The 19,259-nt window shown below is 38.8% G+C and overlaps 1 protein-coding gene across 8 annotated transcripts in view; it reads left to right on the forward strand.

Annotated features, from left to right (window-relative positions):
• LOC115223373 (eyes absent homolog 1) overlaps positions 1 to 19,259 on the forward strand; it is a 441,365-nt gene that overhangs the window by 348,078 nt on the left and 74,028 nt on the right. For all 8 annotated transcript variants that reach the window (XM_036512562.1, XM_036512564.1, XM_029793869.2 and 5 more), the window contains 2 exons: positions 13,726 to 13,781; positions 15,485 to 15,641. In XM_036512562.1, the coding sequence (XP_036368455.1) occupies positions 13,726 to 13,781; positions 15,485 to 15,641 (213 nt within the window). The remainder of the gene's footprint in view (positions 1 to 13,725; positions 13,782 to 15,484; positions 15,642 to 19,259) is intronic.

The raw sequence follows: 19,259 nt of genomic DNA on the forward strand, positions 1-19,259 counted from the left end.
ATGGCCGCAGTCAAATGACTTGAAACAAGTAAAAGAGTAAAGAGTGTGGCCTGTCTGATGATGGGGCCTTGTCTCATACAGCCTGCTTCTCAGAAAAGGTTGTCTCTGCCTGGTCTACAGGCTTTCCTAATTTCTGACCTCGTGTTTGTCTAAAGAAGTGCTGTTTGGTGTGTATGTATGTGTGTAGTACCATTAATGGTATTTGGTCATTGTTGTGTTCTGTAAGTGGTTGTGTAACAGTAGACGCGCTGGTGGTGGCGGTGGTCATCGGAGAAGCTGTCACATGTTGCCATTCCATCTACCACTCCTTCCTTCATTTTGGTTTCTACAGCACTTGAAACAGTACTTTGGCAGTGGTGGTGGTGGCGGTGCTGGGAGTGGGGACGATGTCCACCGAGTTTGTTGATGGTTTTACTGTTAATTATGGTAGGGGCAGGAGGGGGGGGGGGTGACCGACATTGTCGCAGCTATCCATTCTTTTTTTCTTTTTCTTTTTTTTTTTCTGTCGTTTTTGATTCTTAGTTGAACTAGATTTTAGCCAAATAATTGCACGCACACACGCGCTCACATATGCAAGCACACACATACATGCACACACGTTACGGTAAAGTCTTCTTCTCAATACAATAGAAGAACCTAAAAGCAGAACAAGATGTTGCCCTGCATTCAATAGAAATATAACCGTATAATAATCCTTTCTACTATAGGCATAAGGCCTGAAATTTGAGGGGAGGGGGACAAGTCGATTACATCTACTGGTACTTATTTTGTCGCCCCTAAAAGGATGAAAGGCAAAGTTGACCTCATAATAATCCTTTCTACTATAGGCATAAGGCCTGAAATTTGAGGGGAGGGGACAAGTCGATTACATCTACTGGTACTTATTTTGTCGCCCCTAAAAGGATGAAAGGCAAAGTTGACCTCATAATAATCCTTTCTACTATAGGCATAAGGCCTGAAATTTGAGGGGAGGGGGACAAGTCGATTACATCAACTGGTACTTATTTTGTCGCCCCTAAAAGGATGAAAGGCAAAGTTGACCTCATAATAATCCTTTCTACTATAGGCATAAGGCCTGAAATTTGAGGGGAGGGGACAAGTCATTTACATCAACTGGTTCTTATTTTGTCGCCCCTAAAAGGATGAAAGGCAAAGTTGACCTCATAATAATCCTTTCTACTATAGGCATAAGGCCTGAAATTTGAGGGGAGGGGGACAAGTCGATTACATCAACTGGTTCTTATTTTGTCGCCCCAAGGATGAAAGGCAAAGTTGACCTCATAATAATCCTTTCTACTATAGGCATAAGGCCTGAAATTTGAGGGGAGGGGACAAGTCATTTACATCAACTGGTTCTTATTTTGTCGCCCCTAAAAGGATGAAAGGCAAAGTGGACCTCATAATAATCCTTTCTACTATAGGCATAAGGCCTGAAATTTGAGGGGGGGGGACAAGTCGATTACATCTACTGGTACTTATTTTGTCGCCCCTAAAAGGATGAAAGGCAAAGTTGACCTCATAATAATCCTTTCTACTACAGGCATAAGGCCTGAAATTTGAGGGGAGGGGGACAAGTCGATTCATTAATCTACTGGTACTTATTTTGTCGCCCCTAAAAGGATGAAAGGCAAAGTTGACCTCATAATAATCCTTTCTACTATAGGCATAAGCCTGAAATTTGAGGGGAGGGGACAAGTCGATTACATCTACTGGTACTTATTTTGTCGCCCCTAAAAGGATGAAAGGCAAAGTTGACCTCATAATAATCCTTTCTACTAGGCATAAGGCCTGAAATTTGAGGGGGGGGGACAAGTCGATTACATCTACTGGTACTTATTTTGTCGCCCCTAAAAGGATGAAAGGCAAAGTTGACCTCATAATAATCCTTTCTACTATAGGCATAAGGCCTGAAATTTGAGGGGAGGGGGACAAGTCGATTACATCTACTGGTACTTATTTTGTCGCCCCTAAAAGGATGAAAGGCAAAGTTGACCTCATAATAATCCTTTCTACTATAGGCATAAGGCCTGAAATTTGAGGGGGGGGGACAAGTCGATTACATCTACTGGTACTTATTTTGTCGCCCCTAAAAGGATGAAAGGCAAAGTTGACCTCATAATAATCCTTTCTACTATAGGCATAAGGCCTGAAATTTGAGGGGAGGGAGACTAGTCAATTACATCAACTGGTACTTATTTTGTCGCCCCTAAAAGGATGAAAGGCAAAGTTGACCTCATAATAATCCTTTCTACTATAGGCATAAGGCCTGAAATTTGAGGGGAGGGGACAAGTCATTTACATCAACTGGTTCTTATTTTGTCGCCCCTAAAAGGATGAAAGGCAAAGTTGACCTCATAATAATCCTTTCTACTATAGGCATAAGGCCTGAAATTTGAGGGGAGGGGGACAAGTCGATTACATCTACTGGTACTTATTTTGTCGCCCCTAAAAGGATGAAAGGCAAAGTGACCTCATAATAATCCTTCTCTACTATAGGCATAAGGCCTGAAATTTGAGGGGAGGGGGACAAGTCGATTACATCTACTGGTACTTATTTTGTTGCCCCTAAAAGGATGAAAGGCAAAGTTGACCTCATAATAATCCTTTCTACTATAGGCATAAGGCCTGAAATTTGAGGGGAGGGGGACAAGTCGATTACATCTACTGGTACTTATTTTGTCGCCCCTAAAAGGATGAAAGGCAAAGTTGACCTCATAATAATCTTTTCTACTATAGGCATAAGGCCTGAAATTTGAGGGGAGGGAGACTAGTCAATTACATCAACTGGTACTTATTTTGTCGCCCCTAAAAGGATGAAAGGCAAAGTTGACCTCATAATAATCCTTTCTACTATAGGCATAAGGCCTGAAATTTGAGGGGAGGGGACAAGTCATTTACATCAACTGGTTCTTATTTTGTCGCCCCTAAAAGGATGAAAGGCAAAGTTGACCTCATAATAATCCTTTCTACTATAGGCCTAAGGCCTGAAATTTGAGGGGAGGGGGACAAGTCGATTACATCTACTGGTACTTATTTTGTCGCCCCTAAAAGGATGAAAGGCAAAGTTGACCTCATAATAATCCTTTCTACTATAGGCATAAGGCCTGAAATTTGAGGGGAGGGGGACAAGTCGATTACATCTACTGGTACTTATTTTGTCGCCCCTAAAAGGATGAAAGGCAAAGTTGACCTCATAATAATCCTTTCTACTATAGGCATAAGGCCTGAAATTTGAGGGGAGGGGGACAAGTCGATTACATCTACTGGTACTTATTTTGTCGCCCCTAAAAGGATGAAAGGCAAAGTTGACCTCATAATAATCCTTTCTACTATAGGCATAAGGCCTGAAATTTGAGGGGAGGGAGACTAGTCAATTACATCAACTGGTACTTATTTTGTCGCCCCTAAAAGGATGAAAGGCAAAGTTGACCTCATAATAATCCTTTCTACTATAGGCATAAGGCCTGAAATTTGAGGGGAGGGGGACAAGTCGATTACATCTACTGGTACTTATTTTGTCGCCCCTAAAAGGATGAAAGGCAAAGTTGACCTCATAATAATCCTTTCTACTATAGGCATAAGGCCTGAAATTTGAGGGGAGGGGGACAAGTCGATTACATCTACTGGTACTTATTTTGTCGCCCCTAAAAGGATGAAAGGCAAAGTTGACCTCATAATAATCCTTTCTACTATAGGCATAAGGCCTGAAATTTGAGGGGAGGGGGACAAGTCGATTACATCAACTGGTACTTATTTTGTCGCCCCTAAAAGGATGAAAGGCTAAGTTGACCTCGACGGAATTTGCATTCCGAACATAGAGATGGACAAAATACTGCTTAGCATTTTGCCCGGTATGCTAACGATTCTGCCAGCTCGCCACATTAATAATAATTATAATTATAATAATAATAATTTTTGCTATAGCCACAAGGCCTGAAATTTTAGGGGAGGGGGACTAGTCGATTACATCCACCGACCCCCCCGTTTCACTGGTACTTTATTTATTGAACCCAAAAGGATGAAAGGCAAATTCCACCACGGCAAAATTTGAACTCAAAATGTAAAGACAGACGAAATGCCATTTTGCCTGGCATGCTAACGATTCTGCCAGCCCACCACCTTAATAATATTAATGGTGATGATGGTGATAGTAATCATCATAATTATTACCAGGCAGTGAATTTGATGATGATGATAATGTTAATCACAATTCTTTCTTATTTCTTTACTGCCCAGAAGGGGCTACACACAGAGGTGACAAACAAACAGATTAAGTCGATTATATTGACTGGTACTTATTTAATTGACCCCGAAAGGATGAAAGGCAAAGTCGACCTCGGCGGAATTTGAACTCAGAACATAGCGGCAGACAAAATACTGTTAAGCATTTCGCCCAGCGTGCTAACGTTTCTGCCAGCTCGCCACCTTTCTACTAGATAGATGCACAAGGCCTGAAAGTTTGCAGGAGAGGGGTGGATAGTCAATTACATCGACCACCCCCTTTCCCCTCCTCTTTCTCCAGTATTTGACTGGTACTTATTTCATTGACCCACCCCGAAAGAATAAGAGGCAAAGTTGATCTCGGCAGAATTTGAACTCAGAATGTAGTTAGTGACAGACGAAATGTCACTAAGCATTTTTTTCCCCCAACACGCTAACGATTCTGCCAACTCACCTTAACGACGACGATGATGATTGTGACCTGCTTACTGCTGGCTGAGTACACTGGATGGTGCAGCATGAAGCGAAGTGTTTTTCTCAAGAACCCATTTCACCGCCAGCCTTGAGTATCGAAAGTGGAGGCGCAATGGCCCAGTGGTTAGGGCAGCAGACTCGCGGTCATAGGATCGCGGTTTCGATTCCCAGACCGGGCGTTGTGAGTGTTTATTGAGCGAAAACACCTAAAGCTCCACGAGGCTCCGGCAGGGGATGGTGGTGATCCCTGCTGTACTCTTTCACCACAACTTTCTCTCACTCTTACTTCCTGTTTCTGTTGTACCTGTATTTCAAGGGGCCGGCCTTGTCACTCACTCTCTGTGTCACGCTGAATATCCCCGTGAACTACGTTAAGGGTACACGTGTCTGTGGAGTGCTCAGCCACTTACACGTTAATTTCACGAGCAGGCTGTTCCATTGATTCAGATCAACCGGAACCCTCGTCGTCGTAACCGACGGAGTGCTTCCATGAGTATCGAAACCGCAACGTTGCGATTATGACTGCAATGCCCTTAACCACTAGGCCCCGTATGCTTGTATGTAATTTAACTGTGTTGAAAGGATGGTGGGAAAGAAACACTCTGTTTTTCTCCATCTTTCTCCCTATCTCTCTCTCTCTCCTCTCTCTCTCTCTCTCTTATATTAAATAGACTTCTATGATCCAATTTAATAACAGCACTGAAGCAGTATTTTTCTTTTACTTACCCCCTGTAAGTGGCACACTTAATTACTTTAAGTAACTTTTCTTCAGAGGTTTAAGGCCACCTCTGCCGCCGCCACCACCACCACCACCACCACCATCATGCCTGGCATTACTTTCACCAAATCTCCCCCTCTCCCCTCTCAGCTCCCGCTTTCCTCCCACCCTCTTCCTCCTCCTCCTCCCAACACAGTGCAATCTATACAATGAGAACTTTAATGGCGAGAAAGGAAAGGACTCTGACTTAACAATGTAGAAAGAAAGTGGGTTATCTTAAGGACCCTGTTATCAAACAGTGTATTAGATGAGATGGGGCGGGCGGGAGGGGGTGCTGTCTCCTCCTCCACAACCCCCCCCCGACTCCTTCATGTGGCAAGGAGGGGTCAAGGAACTGAACAAAAACAACATCTATATACAACTGTTGCCCAAGAATTTGTCCCATTATTTGGCTTATTAGTACCTTAGTTGGGTTTTAGACCCTCCCCCATGTTAGCCCTTATAATCAGTTGCCTTTCAGCTTATACCCATCTTATATTTGGTGGGGTGGTTCTTTTTAGGGGGTTTTTTTTTTGTAGTTCTAGGCCCACTACATTCTCCAATGTGCTGGCTTTTTCATTTTTTTTTTTTTTTTGGTAATCGGTTGTCGAGCGATGTTTGTGGGTGACAAACACAGACACACAAGCACACACACATATATACATATACATGTATACGATGGGCTTCTTTCAGTTTTCATCTACCAGATCCACTCAAATGGTTTTGGTTGGCCTAAGGCTATAGCAGAAGACACTTGCCCAAACCTGGAACCATATGGTTGGTAAGGAAGCTACTTACCACACAGCCACTCTTGCATCTGTATGTGTGTGTGTGTGTGTATATATATATATATATATATATGAGAGAGAGAACTGTATATATAGATATGTGTGTTTGCCTTCTCACCATCATCTGACAACTGGCATTCCTTTGTTCCCATCCCTGTAACTTCACAGTTTAGCAAAGGAAAGCAATAGTATAAGTACTGAATTATGTACCCCCAAACACAAAACATTGGTGAGGTGGGGCGTCAACTTGTGGACTAAACCCTTCAAAGCAGTGCCTCCCCCACCAACCCAACCATCCATCCAGCATGGATGGCCACAGTCCAATTACAGACACAAGTAAAAGACAATGGAAACCTCAGCCTAAAATTACATAAACAACACACACAAACATACAAGCATGTAGATCCGTTCAATTATATATATATACTGGAGTAAGCACATAAATGTGAAACAAGGTGGAAAAAGAGTACTCAAATACCAGAGGTAGAGTAATATGCTTTATTTAAAAGCAGCAGCAATATAACAGAAGCTGTTACTCGGAGTTTCATGTTCCCGTTCATTGGACAGTTTTGTTTTTAAAAAAAACGTGAAACTCCGAGTAACAGCTTTTGTTATATTTCTGCTGCTTTTAAATAAAGCAATTATATATGTATATATATAGGTGCAGGAGTGGCTGTGTGGTAAGTAGCTTGTTTACCAACTACATGGTTCCGGGTTCAGTCCCACTGCGTGGCACTTTGGGCAAGTGTCTTCTGCTATAGCCTCGGGCCGACCTAAGCCTTGTGAGTGGATTTGGTAGACGGAAACTGAAAGAAGCCCGTCATATATATGTAATATATGTGTATATAGATATATATATATATTATATATACGTGTATGTGTTTGTTCCCCCTAGCATTGCTTGACAACCGATGCTGGTGTGTTTATGTTTCCGTTACTTAGCGGTTCGGCAAAAGAGAACCGATAGAATAAGTACTGGGCTTACAAAAGAATAAGTCCTGGGGTCGAGTTGCTCGATTAAAGGCAGTGCTCCAGCAAGGAAACAAGTAAGAGTATGTTTTTTGCTGTTCGTATTCATTAGAGAAAATTAGATTCCACCAAAATTGCTCTCAGGCCCTCATCGTGTCAAAGGAGTTCCTCTTTCATTAATCTTTGGGCTTCTTAAATGATTCCCTATTCGTAAAGGATGTAGGATGTAGCTTGTGTTTGCTTTAATTTCGGCATCATGTCAGCCAACAGCAGGATAGGGCGGACATCATTCTCTCTCTCTCTCTGCTTTTGTGGGTGTGCCTCTATTGTGTCTATGCACAACTGTGTGCACACACGCTCGCTTCTCTCTCTCTCTCTCTCTCCCTCTCTCTCTCTCTCCCTCTATCTATCTATCTCTCATTCTTGCTAAATATGTATGTGTATGTTTGTATATATATGTGTGTATATACATATATGTATGTATAAAGATATATTTGCATATATTTTTATATCTATATATATATAGTTATATATGTGTATATATTTTTAGGTGTGTGTGTATATATTTATATATGTGTACACATATATAAATATGTGTACATATATATGAATATATATTTATACATATACACACACACATTTTTATTGTATATATGCATACATGTGTATACATATATAAATATGTGTACATATGTATGAATATATATTTACTTATATATACATAGACACACACACACACATTTATTTGTATATATGCATACACATGGGTGTGTGTGTGTGTACAATTATCTGTATGTCTGTAGACATGTGTGTTCCTAATTGCAAACAAGCTATATATTTTCTAAATGTTTATGAGATTTGTCAACTCAGTATGGTAGAATTGCCTCTTGTGTTTTTTCAGCTCCGCCATTCACCCCACGACCACCACCACCAACACTGCCAGTCATTTAGTTTCATCTCCTTCAGTTAATTGTTAGGACAAATGTAAGCCATATAAAACTCTATGCCAATGTACATGTGCCTGTATGTGTGTATATATATATATATGTGTATATATATATATATATATATATATATAATATATATATATATATATATACACACACACACACACACACACACACGTGTATATATATATATATATATATATATATGAAGATTTCATTTGAATGAAACAGTTCTAGTCCTGTAGAAGTTCCTTCTATAAAATAAATATATATATATAGTGTTCTTTCTTTTTATTCTTTCACTTGTTTCAGTCATTTGACTGTGGCCATACTGGGGCACCGCCTTTAGTCAAACAAACCGACCCCATGACTTTTTCATTGCAAGCCTAATACTTATTCTATCAGTCTCATTTGCCAGACCTCTAAGCTACAGGGGACAAACAGACACACAAACATATATATATATAATTATAAATTAGGGTATCTACGAGATACCATCATGCTGAAAATAGCAGCCATGATCTGTCTCTAAAACCACCTTAATTGTCCATATCGCAAACACGCCGAGAAAACAAAGAGAGACAAGATGCTAGTAAAAAATTTTAATATAATTTTAATAATTATTACCTTTGAAGTTTATTTTTTCCATGCTGCCCACTTGACAAAATCGTTATTTTATTTTAAATTAACAATCTTATCCTTATTTATATAAATTTATATATATATATATATATATATACTTTGATACTTTGATAGGTTTCGGTCATTATTGGCTCAGGCCATGTCTAACTTAATAGCACCACCTGGTGCTATATATATATATGATGGGCTTGTTTCAGTTTCTGTCTACCAAACTCACTCACAAGTCTTTGGTCAGCCCAAGGCTATAGAGGACACTTGCCCACGGTGCCATGCAAGATATATATATATATATATGTAACAACAGAAGAGTGAGAAAATTTGCTATATATAAAAAATTTCAAATGCTAGATGTATATCTCAATCAAACTGAAATATCTATATACATGCATTTGATTAGTAGTTCTCAACCAGGGTTCGTATGGCCCTTAGGGAGTCCGCATAAGATTTTGTTGTTAAAATTTATGTGCAATAATTTAGTTGTACATACTTTTGTACAATACCCAAAATATTTTAACTATATTCCTGATAATATTTAATTGTAAAAATACAAGGGCTACTGAAAAGTTTCTGGTTTCAGTTTTTGTAAGCCCTGTAAGAGAACTCAGAAGATTGGGCCTCCAACCAGGCCCTTTCATGATACTCTTAAAGCCAGGAACTTCTCAGCACCCCTTTAATAGGTATATGTGTGTATGCACACACACACACACACACACAAGGGGGTGATGAAAAGTTCCTGGCTTTGGGTAAAAGAAAATATGGGAGGATCAGTTAATTATGATTTTATTGAACGTATTCCCCTCTCAGATTCACACACTTATTTCAGTGGTCCTTCAGTTTTTCTAAGCCCTGTAAAAGAACTTGGAAGTTTGGGCCTCCAACTAGGCTTTTCATGAAACCCTTAAAGCCAGGAATCTTTGAACCTCCCCAACCCCACCACCACATATAATAGGATTTGCTTGAAACATTGTATGGCTATGAGGGTCTATCCAAATAAAATGGGGAACAAAGGACTCCTTAGGTAAAAAGTGGTTTTATATATATTTATATATATATATAATGTGGGTGGGTGGGTGGAGGTGCAATGGCTCAGTGGTTAAGGCAGTGAATTCGCAGTTTCAATTCCCAGACCGGGCGTTGTGAGTGTTTATTGAGCGAAAACACCTAAAGCTCCACAAGGCTCTGATAGAGGGTGATGGTGATCCCTGCTGTATTCTTTCACCACAACTTTCTCTCACTCTTTCTTCTGTTGGCCTACTTGCTTAGCCAGCGGGGCGGTGTCATTTGAAGGCTAAAACAATGCGAAGCACATTGTGACCAGCGATGTGTACCAACATCTGATGTCCTGGTCGGTGACGTGATATATATATATATATGGATGTATATGTAATGGGCTTTCACCCAGTTTCCATTTATCAATTTCTCTCATACCAAGTCTTGGTCAGCCTAAGGCTGTAGTTGCAAAGGCAAGCTTCTTAATTGCAATGGCCTTAATCACATCTTTAACTGGCATCAGTTTTAATAAAAAGTAACAATTCCTGTTAATTCAATGCACACTTAAATGGCCGAGTACTCCACAGACACATGTATTGTGTTAAAGTAATCCTTGGACTGAATCGGTGACAAGGTCAATGTGAGTGATGAGGGTGGATCTTGGAAATGTCGATAAAAATCCATCCAAGAGGGTTTCCATCCACATTATTTCCATTCATCCAGTTTTGCTAACGAGGCTTGGGTTAGTAGTCCTTGGTGTCCACTCGGACCTCGTTAGTACCTTCAAGAAGGTGATAACAGTGGCAGCTGTTGTTAGTGTTTCTAACATCATCCATCAACACAGTACCATTGGCATTATGGAGTGGAGGAGTTTTTAAGTTTCCAGTGGATGGTTTTCAGTGAACTGTGGCTACTGGAACACCTGTTCTCTCTTCCTCATCATCGTCATCTCCCTCTCTCTCTCTCTTTCTCTATCTCTTTCGTCCTCCTCGTCATCTCTCTCTCCTCCCCTCTCTCATAATCATGTTACTCTGCAAGACTAGATAAAATGTTTTCACATACAGAAGTTATCTTTCCAAATCCTTCACTCTCTCTCTCTCTAATTCTGTTTGTTTCCCTTGTGTGTGTATGCACATACATACATACATACATATACATATATACATGGGAGACAGTGTGTGTGTGTACACACACACATAGATATACATACATATATATATAATATATATATATATACACACACACATACATATACATACATCTATATATGTATGTATATATATATATATATATATGGTGTATATATATATATATATGTGTGTACACACACACACTGTCTCCCATGTATATATGTATATGTTATTATGTGCATACACACACATATATTGTATATACATCATACATACATATATATATATATTATATATATATATTATATATATATATATATATATATATATATATATATATATATATATATAATACATACATACATACATATATAGATAGATATGCTAGTGTAGATATAGACACATACATGCACATACACAAATGTCTGTCTGTCTCTCTCATGGCTTGTATTGTCTTCATACATCATTATTCTTCTTCTTCTCCACTGCATTCTCTTCTCTCTCTCTCTTTCATATTCATCTCCTCCTCCCTCTCCTCTGTGTGTTCATGAAGATGTCCCATTCTTACCCCCCCCCCACCAACCACCACAATATCCAACTGATTTATAAGTCTTTATTTTTTTACCTTCATTCTTTCTGCTGCTTTCTTTTCCCCCCTTTCTTCTCTCCCATTCCCCCCCCCCACCCCACCCCGGTCCCTTTTGCCACCATTTAAGTAAGACAACACAAAAGAAGGCAGCCAGCCAGCCCCTTCTTTTTCTCCCCTCCTTTACTGTTTATTGGGATGTTTTAAAGTCCTGTCTCTGTCTGTCTGTCTGTGTGTGAAATATCTTCTCTAGACATCCATAAATCACAGTCCTTTCTTTTTCTCCCCCCCCCCCCGGTTCCCTCTTTCTCTCTCTCTCTCTCTATCTCTCTGGCATGACTGGCTGGGTTTGGAGAAAAGAAAGAGAGCTTGTTCCTTTGTGCCTCAGAAAACTAGCAGTGCTCTCTCTTTTTCTCTCTCTCTCCTTACTCCTATCTTCTTTCTATCTGTGTCTCTCTCTCTCTCTCTCATTCTCGTTCTTCCCTCTGTCTTTCCTTTTCTTCCTCTGACTTAGTCCAGCTCTCTTTTTCTCTCTCGTTTCTCCCATCTTCTTTCTATCTGTCTGTCTCTCATTCCTCTGTTCTTCCCTCTGTCTTTCCTTTTCCTTCCTCAGACTTTGTCCAATAATCTGTGAGTGAGCTCCACAACACTGCAACAAATCAAGAGAAAGAAGACAATCTGGGTGTTCAGCAGCGTTAGGGAGAGCTGCTGCATAAGGGAACTAGGGAACAGGATTGGCAGCAGCGAATGCAAACACACACACACACAATCACACACGCGTATTAACAGAGAGGCTGGAAGAATGAATCCCCTGTGTCCAATAACAACGGTATCTCCTCTTATGTCTCTGTTTACGTCCCTATAAGAAGGCAGTCCACACAACCTAAAAGATGCTGTGTGCCCTGGAACATTGGCCAATCTACTTCTACCGTTCATTACTCCCTCTATCCCATAACTAGGTCCCTAGTTTTGTTGAGACTAATATTAAACCCCAGATAAATTTCCATTAGTCAACTTGGGAATAATGTTATTTATTCTTCTGGTGTAGCTGTGTAGCAAGAAACCGTTCATTACTCCCTCTATCCCATAACTAGGTCCCTAGTTTTGTTAAGACTAATATTAAACCCAGATAAATGTTATTTATTCTTCTGGCGTAGCTGTGTAGCAAGAAGTTTGTTTTCGATTCATTTGGTCAGTCCCATATTAGGCAAAGTATCTTCCACTGTAGCCCTGACCCAGTGATAGTACCAGTTACGTACTGAGCTCGATGTAATCACCTGACCACCTCCCCCAAATTTTAGGCCTTGTGGCTTTTGATAGAAAGAGGTATTGCAAGTTTAGTGAAAGGTGGATAAATGTCGCAAGAATGGCCAGTATGGAAAGAGCCATTCTGAGGATACACCTGTAATTTAAAAAGGTATTGCAAAAGGAGAAAGGAGCTCTCTACCCCCCTTTTGACCAGGCTCCCATGGCTTTTATGGGTTTTTCCACCAGGAACCTTTCGTAATGCCTCCCCCTATTGGTAATTTTCCGTTGTTACACTGTTTTTACACGTTTTTTTACAAACGGACAAAACCCTTTGTAACCTTTCATCCTGTTTTGTCCCTTTATGTTATAATTAATTTTTGTCAGCCCTTGTGGCCAATAAAAGAATTAAGTATTATTATTATTATCGTTATTATTATTATTATGGTAGCAAGGTGGTAGAATTATTAACATGCCATCGCTTGACAACCGATGTTGGTGTGCTTATGTCCCCCATCACTTAGCAGTTCAGCAAAAAGATAGTGGTAGAATAAGTACTAGGCTTACAAAGTATAAGTCCTGGGGGTTGATTTATTCGACTAAAGGTGGTGCTCCAGACTGGCCACAGTCAGATGACTGAAACAAGTAAAAGAATAAAAGAATGCCAGGCAAAAAATGATTGGCTTTGCTTTCTATCTTTTGGGGTCACTTGTTTAAGTACCAGCAGAGGACTTGGGATCGGTGTAATCAACAGCCCCACTCCCTTAGAATTTCAGGCCTTATGCTTAGTGTAGAAAGGATTATTATTATTAATACATTGTTGTTGTGATTATTTTTATTATTGTTATTTTCATTATTTTGTCCTCCTCACCTCTTCTTCACTGGCAAGTTACCTTGCATTCTCCAAGACACCTCATTTTTGTTCTGTGTTGGAAAATTTCTATAATATTTTATCTGCTTTGTCTTTTAATTCTAGGCTCTGGATCCAGTATCACCAATCCAACATCAGCACTCGGCTATACTTCACAACAGGTCAGTATAAACAGGAAAAAATAACTCATATAAATTGTTGTTTATTATCATTATTATTATTATTATATTATTATTATTATTGTTTATGGGTTTTTCTTCTTTCAAATTTGCTTCTATTTCTTGCCGAGTGTCTTCCCGACTCCTAGAGCAAAGAAACTCATAGTATACATTGGTAGGCCATTAAACTAAACTCACTAGTTCGTTCATTTTTTTTTTTTTTCTATTGAAATAAAGTTAAATTAAAATACATGGGTAGTGATAGTTCTCACATCAACAACGCTCTTCTCAATACGTGTAATGTACCAGTTAACACAATCTTTTGCACTTCATTATTATTATTATTATTATTAAAGTAGCGAGCTGGCAGAATCTGGATCTTTCCACTGTCCCCAAGGGGAGGCAGAGGGCAGTACTGCCCACTTAGGGAATCACTGGGTTAACCCTTTCGTTACTATATTTATTTTGAGATGCTCTGTATTTCTTTCAATTACTTTAAATATAACAAATCACTTATCATTCAGCTAGTGTTAGAAACAGAAATTGTGACTAAGGTTTGGTGGAAGATTTTAATTCAAAACTTATGGAAACAAGACACTTGCACTCAGAGCCAGAAGCGGTTTCAGCCAGGTTGGTAATGAAAGGGTTAAACTGCGAGTTGTGGTTTGATAACATGATGCAGTCCTTCAAACTAATGAATCCTGCCAAACCATCCAGCCAACGCCAGTATGGAACATGGAATTTAAATGATGAGGATGACAGTATAAACACATGTATGCTTGCTTGTCTGTCAAAGAAACTCATTGCTAAAGAGGAGCGGTATAGCACTTAAGACATTAACAGCTAGTTGGGTAGACAACAACTTTGGTAGTTGAAGTGTCTTGGTTGGCTCCAGGCATCATCTATAGAGCCAATGGTCAACTACAAAGTACCACTCTGCCAACTTGACCCTCTTTGGTCTCATTAAAGTTGCAGAGGTCGCTATTAATTAAGACATTGGTGGAAGTACATGTGGCTACTTCTACAACTTTAATAGCCAAGAATTTTTTTGTTATTATTATTATTATTGTTACTGTTGTTGTTATCATAAAGATGGCAAGCTGGTAGAATGGTTAGCATGCCTGGCAAAATGCTTAGCGCCAGTTCTTCTGTCTTTACATTCTGAGTTCAAATTCCGTCCAGGTTCATTTTGCCTTTCATCCTTTTGGGGGTCATAAAATAAGTACTAGTTGATCACGGAGGTCAATGTAATTGACTTACCCCTCCCCCCAAACTGTGCCAAAATTTGAAATCATTATTATTATTATTATTTAGGGCGGCGAGCTGGCAGAATTGTTAGCATGCCGGGCGAATTGCTTAGCGGTATTTTGTCTGCTGCTACGTTCTGAGTTCAAATTCCGCCGAGGTTGACTTTCCCTTTCGTCCTTTCGGAGTCGATAAATTAAGTACCAGTTACGCACTGGGGTCGATGTAATCGACTTAATCCGTTTGTCTGTCCTTGTTTGTCCCCTCTGTGTTTAGCCCCTTGTGGGTAGTAAAGAAACAAATTATTATTATTATTATTATTTATTAAAATTATTAGTTTGAACTCTTCAAAATTTTCTTCATTTTCTGAATGTTCAGAATTCTATCTCTGTCAATTCCATTTTACTTTTTTCTTGTTTCATTCTTTATGATTTATTATTATTGTTGTCTTTTTCTTCTAGAATTTAGATGCTTATTCTACATACCAAGGGTACCAGCCTAGCTATTACGGTGGCTATGGGTTCATAAGCAACCAGTCCGTAGTGGGAGTGACGACACCAACAACAGTGCCTTCAAACACACCCACTTACCAACTGGTGGAGTTACCACAACCTCAGAGTAAGTATCAATACACACACACACACACACATATACACACGTTATGTATATTATATACATTATCTATATATGATGTGTAGGTGGTGAGCTGGCAGAAATGTTAGCGCGCCAGGCGAAGTGCTTAGCAGTATTTCGTCTACATTCTGAGTTCAAATTCCACCGAGGTAGACTTTGCCATTCATCCTCTCGGGGTCGATAAATAAAGTACCAGTTACGCACTGGAGTCGATGTAATCGACTTAATCCGTTTGTCTGTCCTTGTTTGTCTCCTCTATGTTTAGCCCCTTGTGGGTAGTAAAGAAATATATATATATGATGTGTATGTTATATATATAATGTTTATATGTTATATACTGTATATATAGATATATAATGTACATGTTACATATTTTATCTAGTTATTTATTATATACATTGTGTATGTGTGTGTATAATTAGATATTGCATTATTTGTTAATTAGTGTATTTGTATCAGAGATGTAGTTTGTGAAATAATTTCATCTGTGATGAAGTAGTAAAGAAAAGAGGGATGGCGGACAGAGATTTGACTCCCTAATGTTTTATAGTTAGTTTGTATGTTTAATTTAAAAAAAAAAAAACAGAATTAATAAATGGTTGTATTTTTTGCCCATGCTGGAGTATTGCTGCAATATGTTCTACATTGTGTGTGTGTGTATTTAAAAGATGTGAAATTGCTTTAACTGGGAGAGAGAGAGAGAGAAGGCTAGAGTAAGGGAGCTTAGCTAAATGATTTATGTGGATCTTTTCAACCTTTTAATTGTGAAATTAAATTTTATGGTTATTCAAGGAATGATGTTTAATATCATAGGCGTAGGAGTGGCTGTGTGGTACGTAGCTTGTTTGCGAACCTCGCAGTTCCGGGTTCAGTCCCACTGCGTGGCACCCTGCGCAAGTGTCTCCTACTATAGCCTCGGGTCGACCAAAGCCTTGTGAGTGGATTTGGTAGACGGAAACTGAAAGAAGCCCGTCGTATATATATGTGTGTGTGTGTATGTGTGTATATATATGTGTCTGTGTTTGTGTATATCTGTGTCTGTGTTTGTCCCCCCCCCCCAACATCGCTTGACAACCGATGCTGGTGTGTTTACGTCACCATAACTTAGCGGTTCGGCAAAAGCGACTGATAGAATAAGTACTCGGTTTACAATGAATAAGTCCTGGTGTCGATTTGCTCGACTAAAGGTGGTGTTCCAGCATGGCCACAGTCAAATGACTGAAACAAGTAAAATAGTAAAAATAGTATCTATCAAAAAAAAATAGAATTGGTATTTTCTGCAAGACACATTGCTTCAGTAAACCTGGCATATCTTGACACAACGGAAAATAATTTCAAATTCGACATTCTTCAACAAACAATAGAATGGTACTCAAAATTGCTTTCTGCAGTTGAAGATATTTGGAGTGAATATATCTGGTTTCCATCGTAAAAGGGAAATAAGAATTTGAAATTGTCTTTGAGGATCGATAAATACCAATCCAGAATTGAGGGTTGGGAGTGGAAAAATCTGATTTCTGCAGTAAAAGGGTTATATTAAAAGTAGGGGACATTGGATAATGTTATCCTGAATTCAGTGTGTCTGGAAAAAAGTAGGACAGTCATGGTTGGAATATCTTTGATTACAGGTTTGACAAGGTTCCTTGACCCTTTAACTGCAGAATTAAATTACATGGTTATTGCAGTATTTATGTTAAATATATCTCAGTAAACTTGATATGTCTCAACAGAAAATAGTTTCAAACACAAAATTTCTTAAGAAGAGATAGCTTGGTCTTTAAAATTGCTTTCTGCAGTTAAGGGCAATTAAATTTCGACTGGATATGTGTGGTTTCTGCAGTAAAAATAAAAATAGGGGACATTGGATAATGTGGTCCTGAATTCAGTGTGCCAGGAAGAAAGTATGACAGTCATGGTTGATCATAGGTTCAGCGAGGTCCCTTAGTTTTTATGCTGCCAAATCAAATTTAACATAATTTTTCTAGTGATGATGTTAAATATTTACCTAAGAAACAGAATTGGAATTTTCTGCAAGCCATGTTGCCTCAATAAACTTGACATATCTCAATAGAAAATAGTTTTAACCCTTTAGTGTTCACATTATTCTGCCAAAATTAATGCTTTTACATCCTCATTGTTTTGAACTAATCATGCATTATCTTGTAGCTTTGAGATTTTGATGAGGTAGCTGTTAATTTTTAAGATGATATTGTAGGGTTGGTGTAAGAGACCAGATATGGCCAATTTGAACATAAAACAAGCAGAATACTTTTAGCCGGATATGGACGGTTTAAATGCTAAAGAGTTAAACATGATGTTCCTTAAGAAAAGATAGATTGGTATATGAAATTGCTTTCTGTAGTTAAGGGCAATGAAATTTTAAGTGGATATATTAGCTTTCTGTAGTGGAAGGTGGCGAGCTGGCAGAAGTGTTAGCACGCCGGGCGAAATGCGTTGCTGTATTTCGTCAGTCGTTACATTCTGAGTTCAAATTCCGCCGAGGTTGCTGTGCCGCTCATCCTTTCAGGGTCGATAAATAAATACCAGTTACGCACTGGGGTTGATGTAATCGACTGAATCCGTTTGCCTGTCCTTGTTTGTCCTCTCTGTGTTTAGCCCCTTGTGGGTGGTAAAGAAATATATATTAGCTTTCTGTAGTGAAAGGGTTAATATAGAAACCATTGTTTTTTTTGGGGGGGGGTGCTGAGTGTTCTTGCAATATTTCTGTGTTCTGTGTATGCGTGTAGGAAAATCGTAGCGGCAGCAGGAATTGGTAACTAAGTCTTATTGATGTTTTACTCTTGTTTTATTGAATTTCTTCTAGTAATGTGATGAATATCTAGCAATATCTTTTCGGTCATGCTACAGCACTCACTGTCTCTATATTCGATTCTGCATGTCTGTGTGCATGCATGTGTATAAATATATGCATAAGGGGCAATATTCTTGTGTTGGTATTTGTTAGTTCGTTATCATCTTCTAATTATTGGGATCACTTATTAATTTGTGTCATGTTTTCTAGCTTACAAGTCATGTTCTAGTATTCAGGTGTAAACATTCAAACATTTTCACTATCTTTCAAAATCCTGATGCATTTCACCGTGGAATCTTAGGTTTCCCAAAGTCATCTTGAAGTATAAGTCAATGTTCTTTCTTGGTTGTAAATTTCAGTATGAAACCAAGTTGTATATATGTGTGTGTGTATGGCCATGTGTGTGCATATGTATGCATTGGTATATGTATGCGTGTATTATATGTGTATGTATGAATGTCTCTCGATATGCATATCTATGAGCGTATATTTCTGTGTTCATGGGTTTGATGTGTATAATTATATTTTATATATATACAGATCCTCATTTTTAGCAGTCAAGTGACTGTAAAGAAATTTCATGATGAACTGATGTCCTCTTAAACCTACACAACATTGATATTACTTCATCTTTAACCCTTTTATTACCATATTTCTGTTGAAATGCTCTGTGTTTCTTTCAATTAATTTCAAATATAACAAAGAATTTAGTAAAATAACTTATTTATCATTAAGCTAGTGTTAGGAACATAAATTGTGACTAAGGTTTGGTGGAAGATTTTAATTCAAAA

The sequence above is a fragment of the Octopus sinensis genome, linkage group LG23, assembly GCF_006345805.1.
Source record: "Octopus sinensis linkage group LG23, ASM634580v1, whole genome shotgun sequence".
NCBI lineage: Eukaryota > Metazoa > Mollusca > Cephalopoda > Octopoda > Octopodidae > Octopus > Octopus sinensis.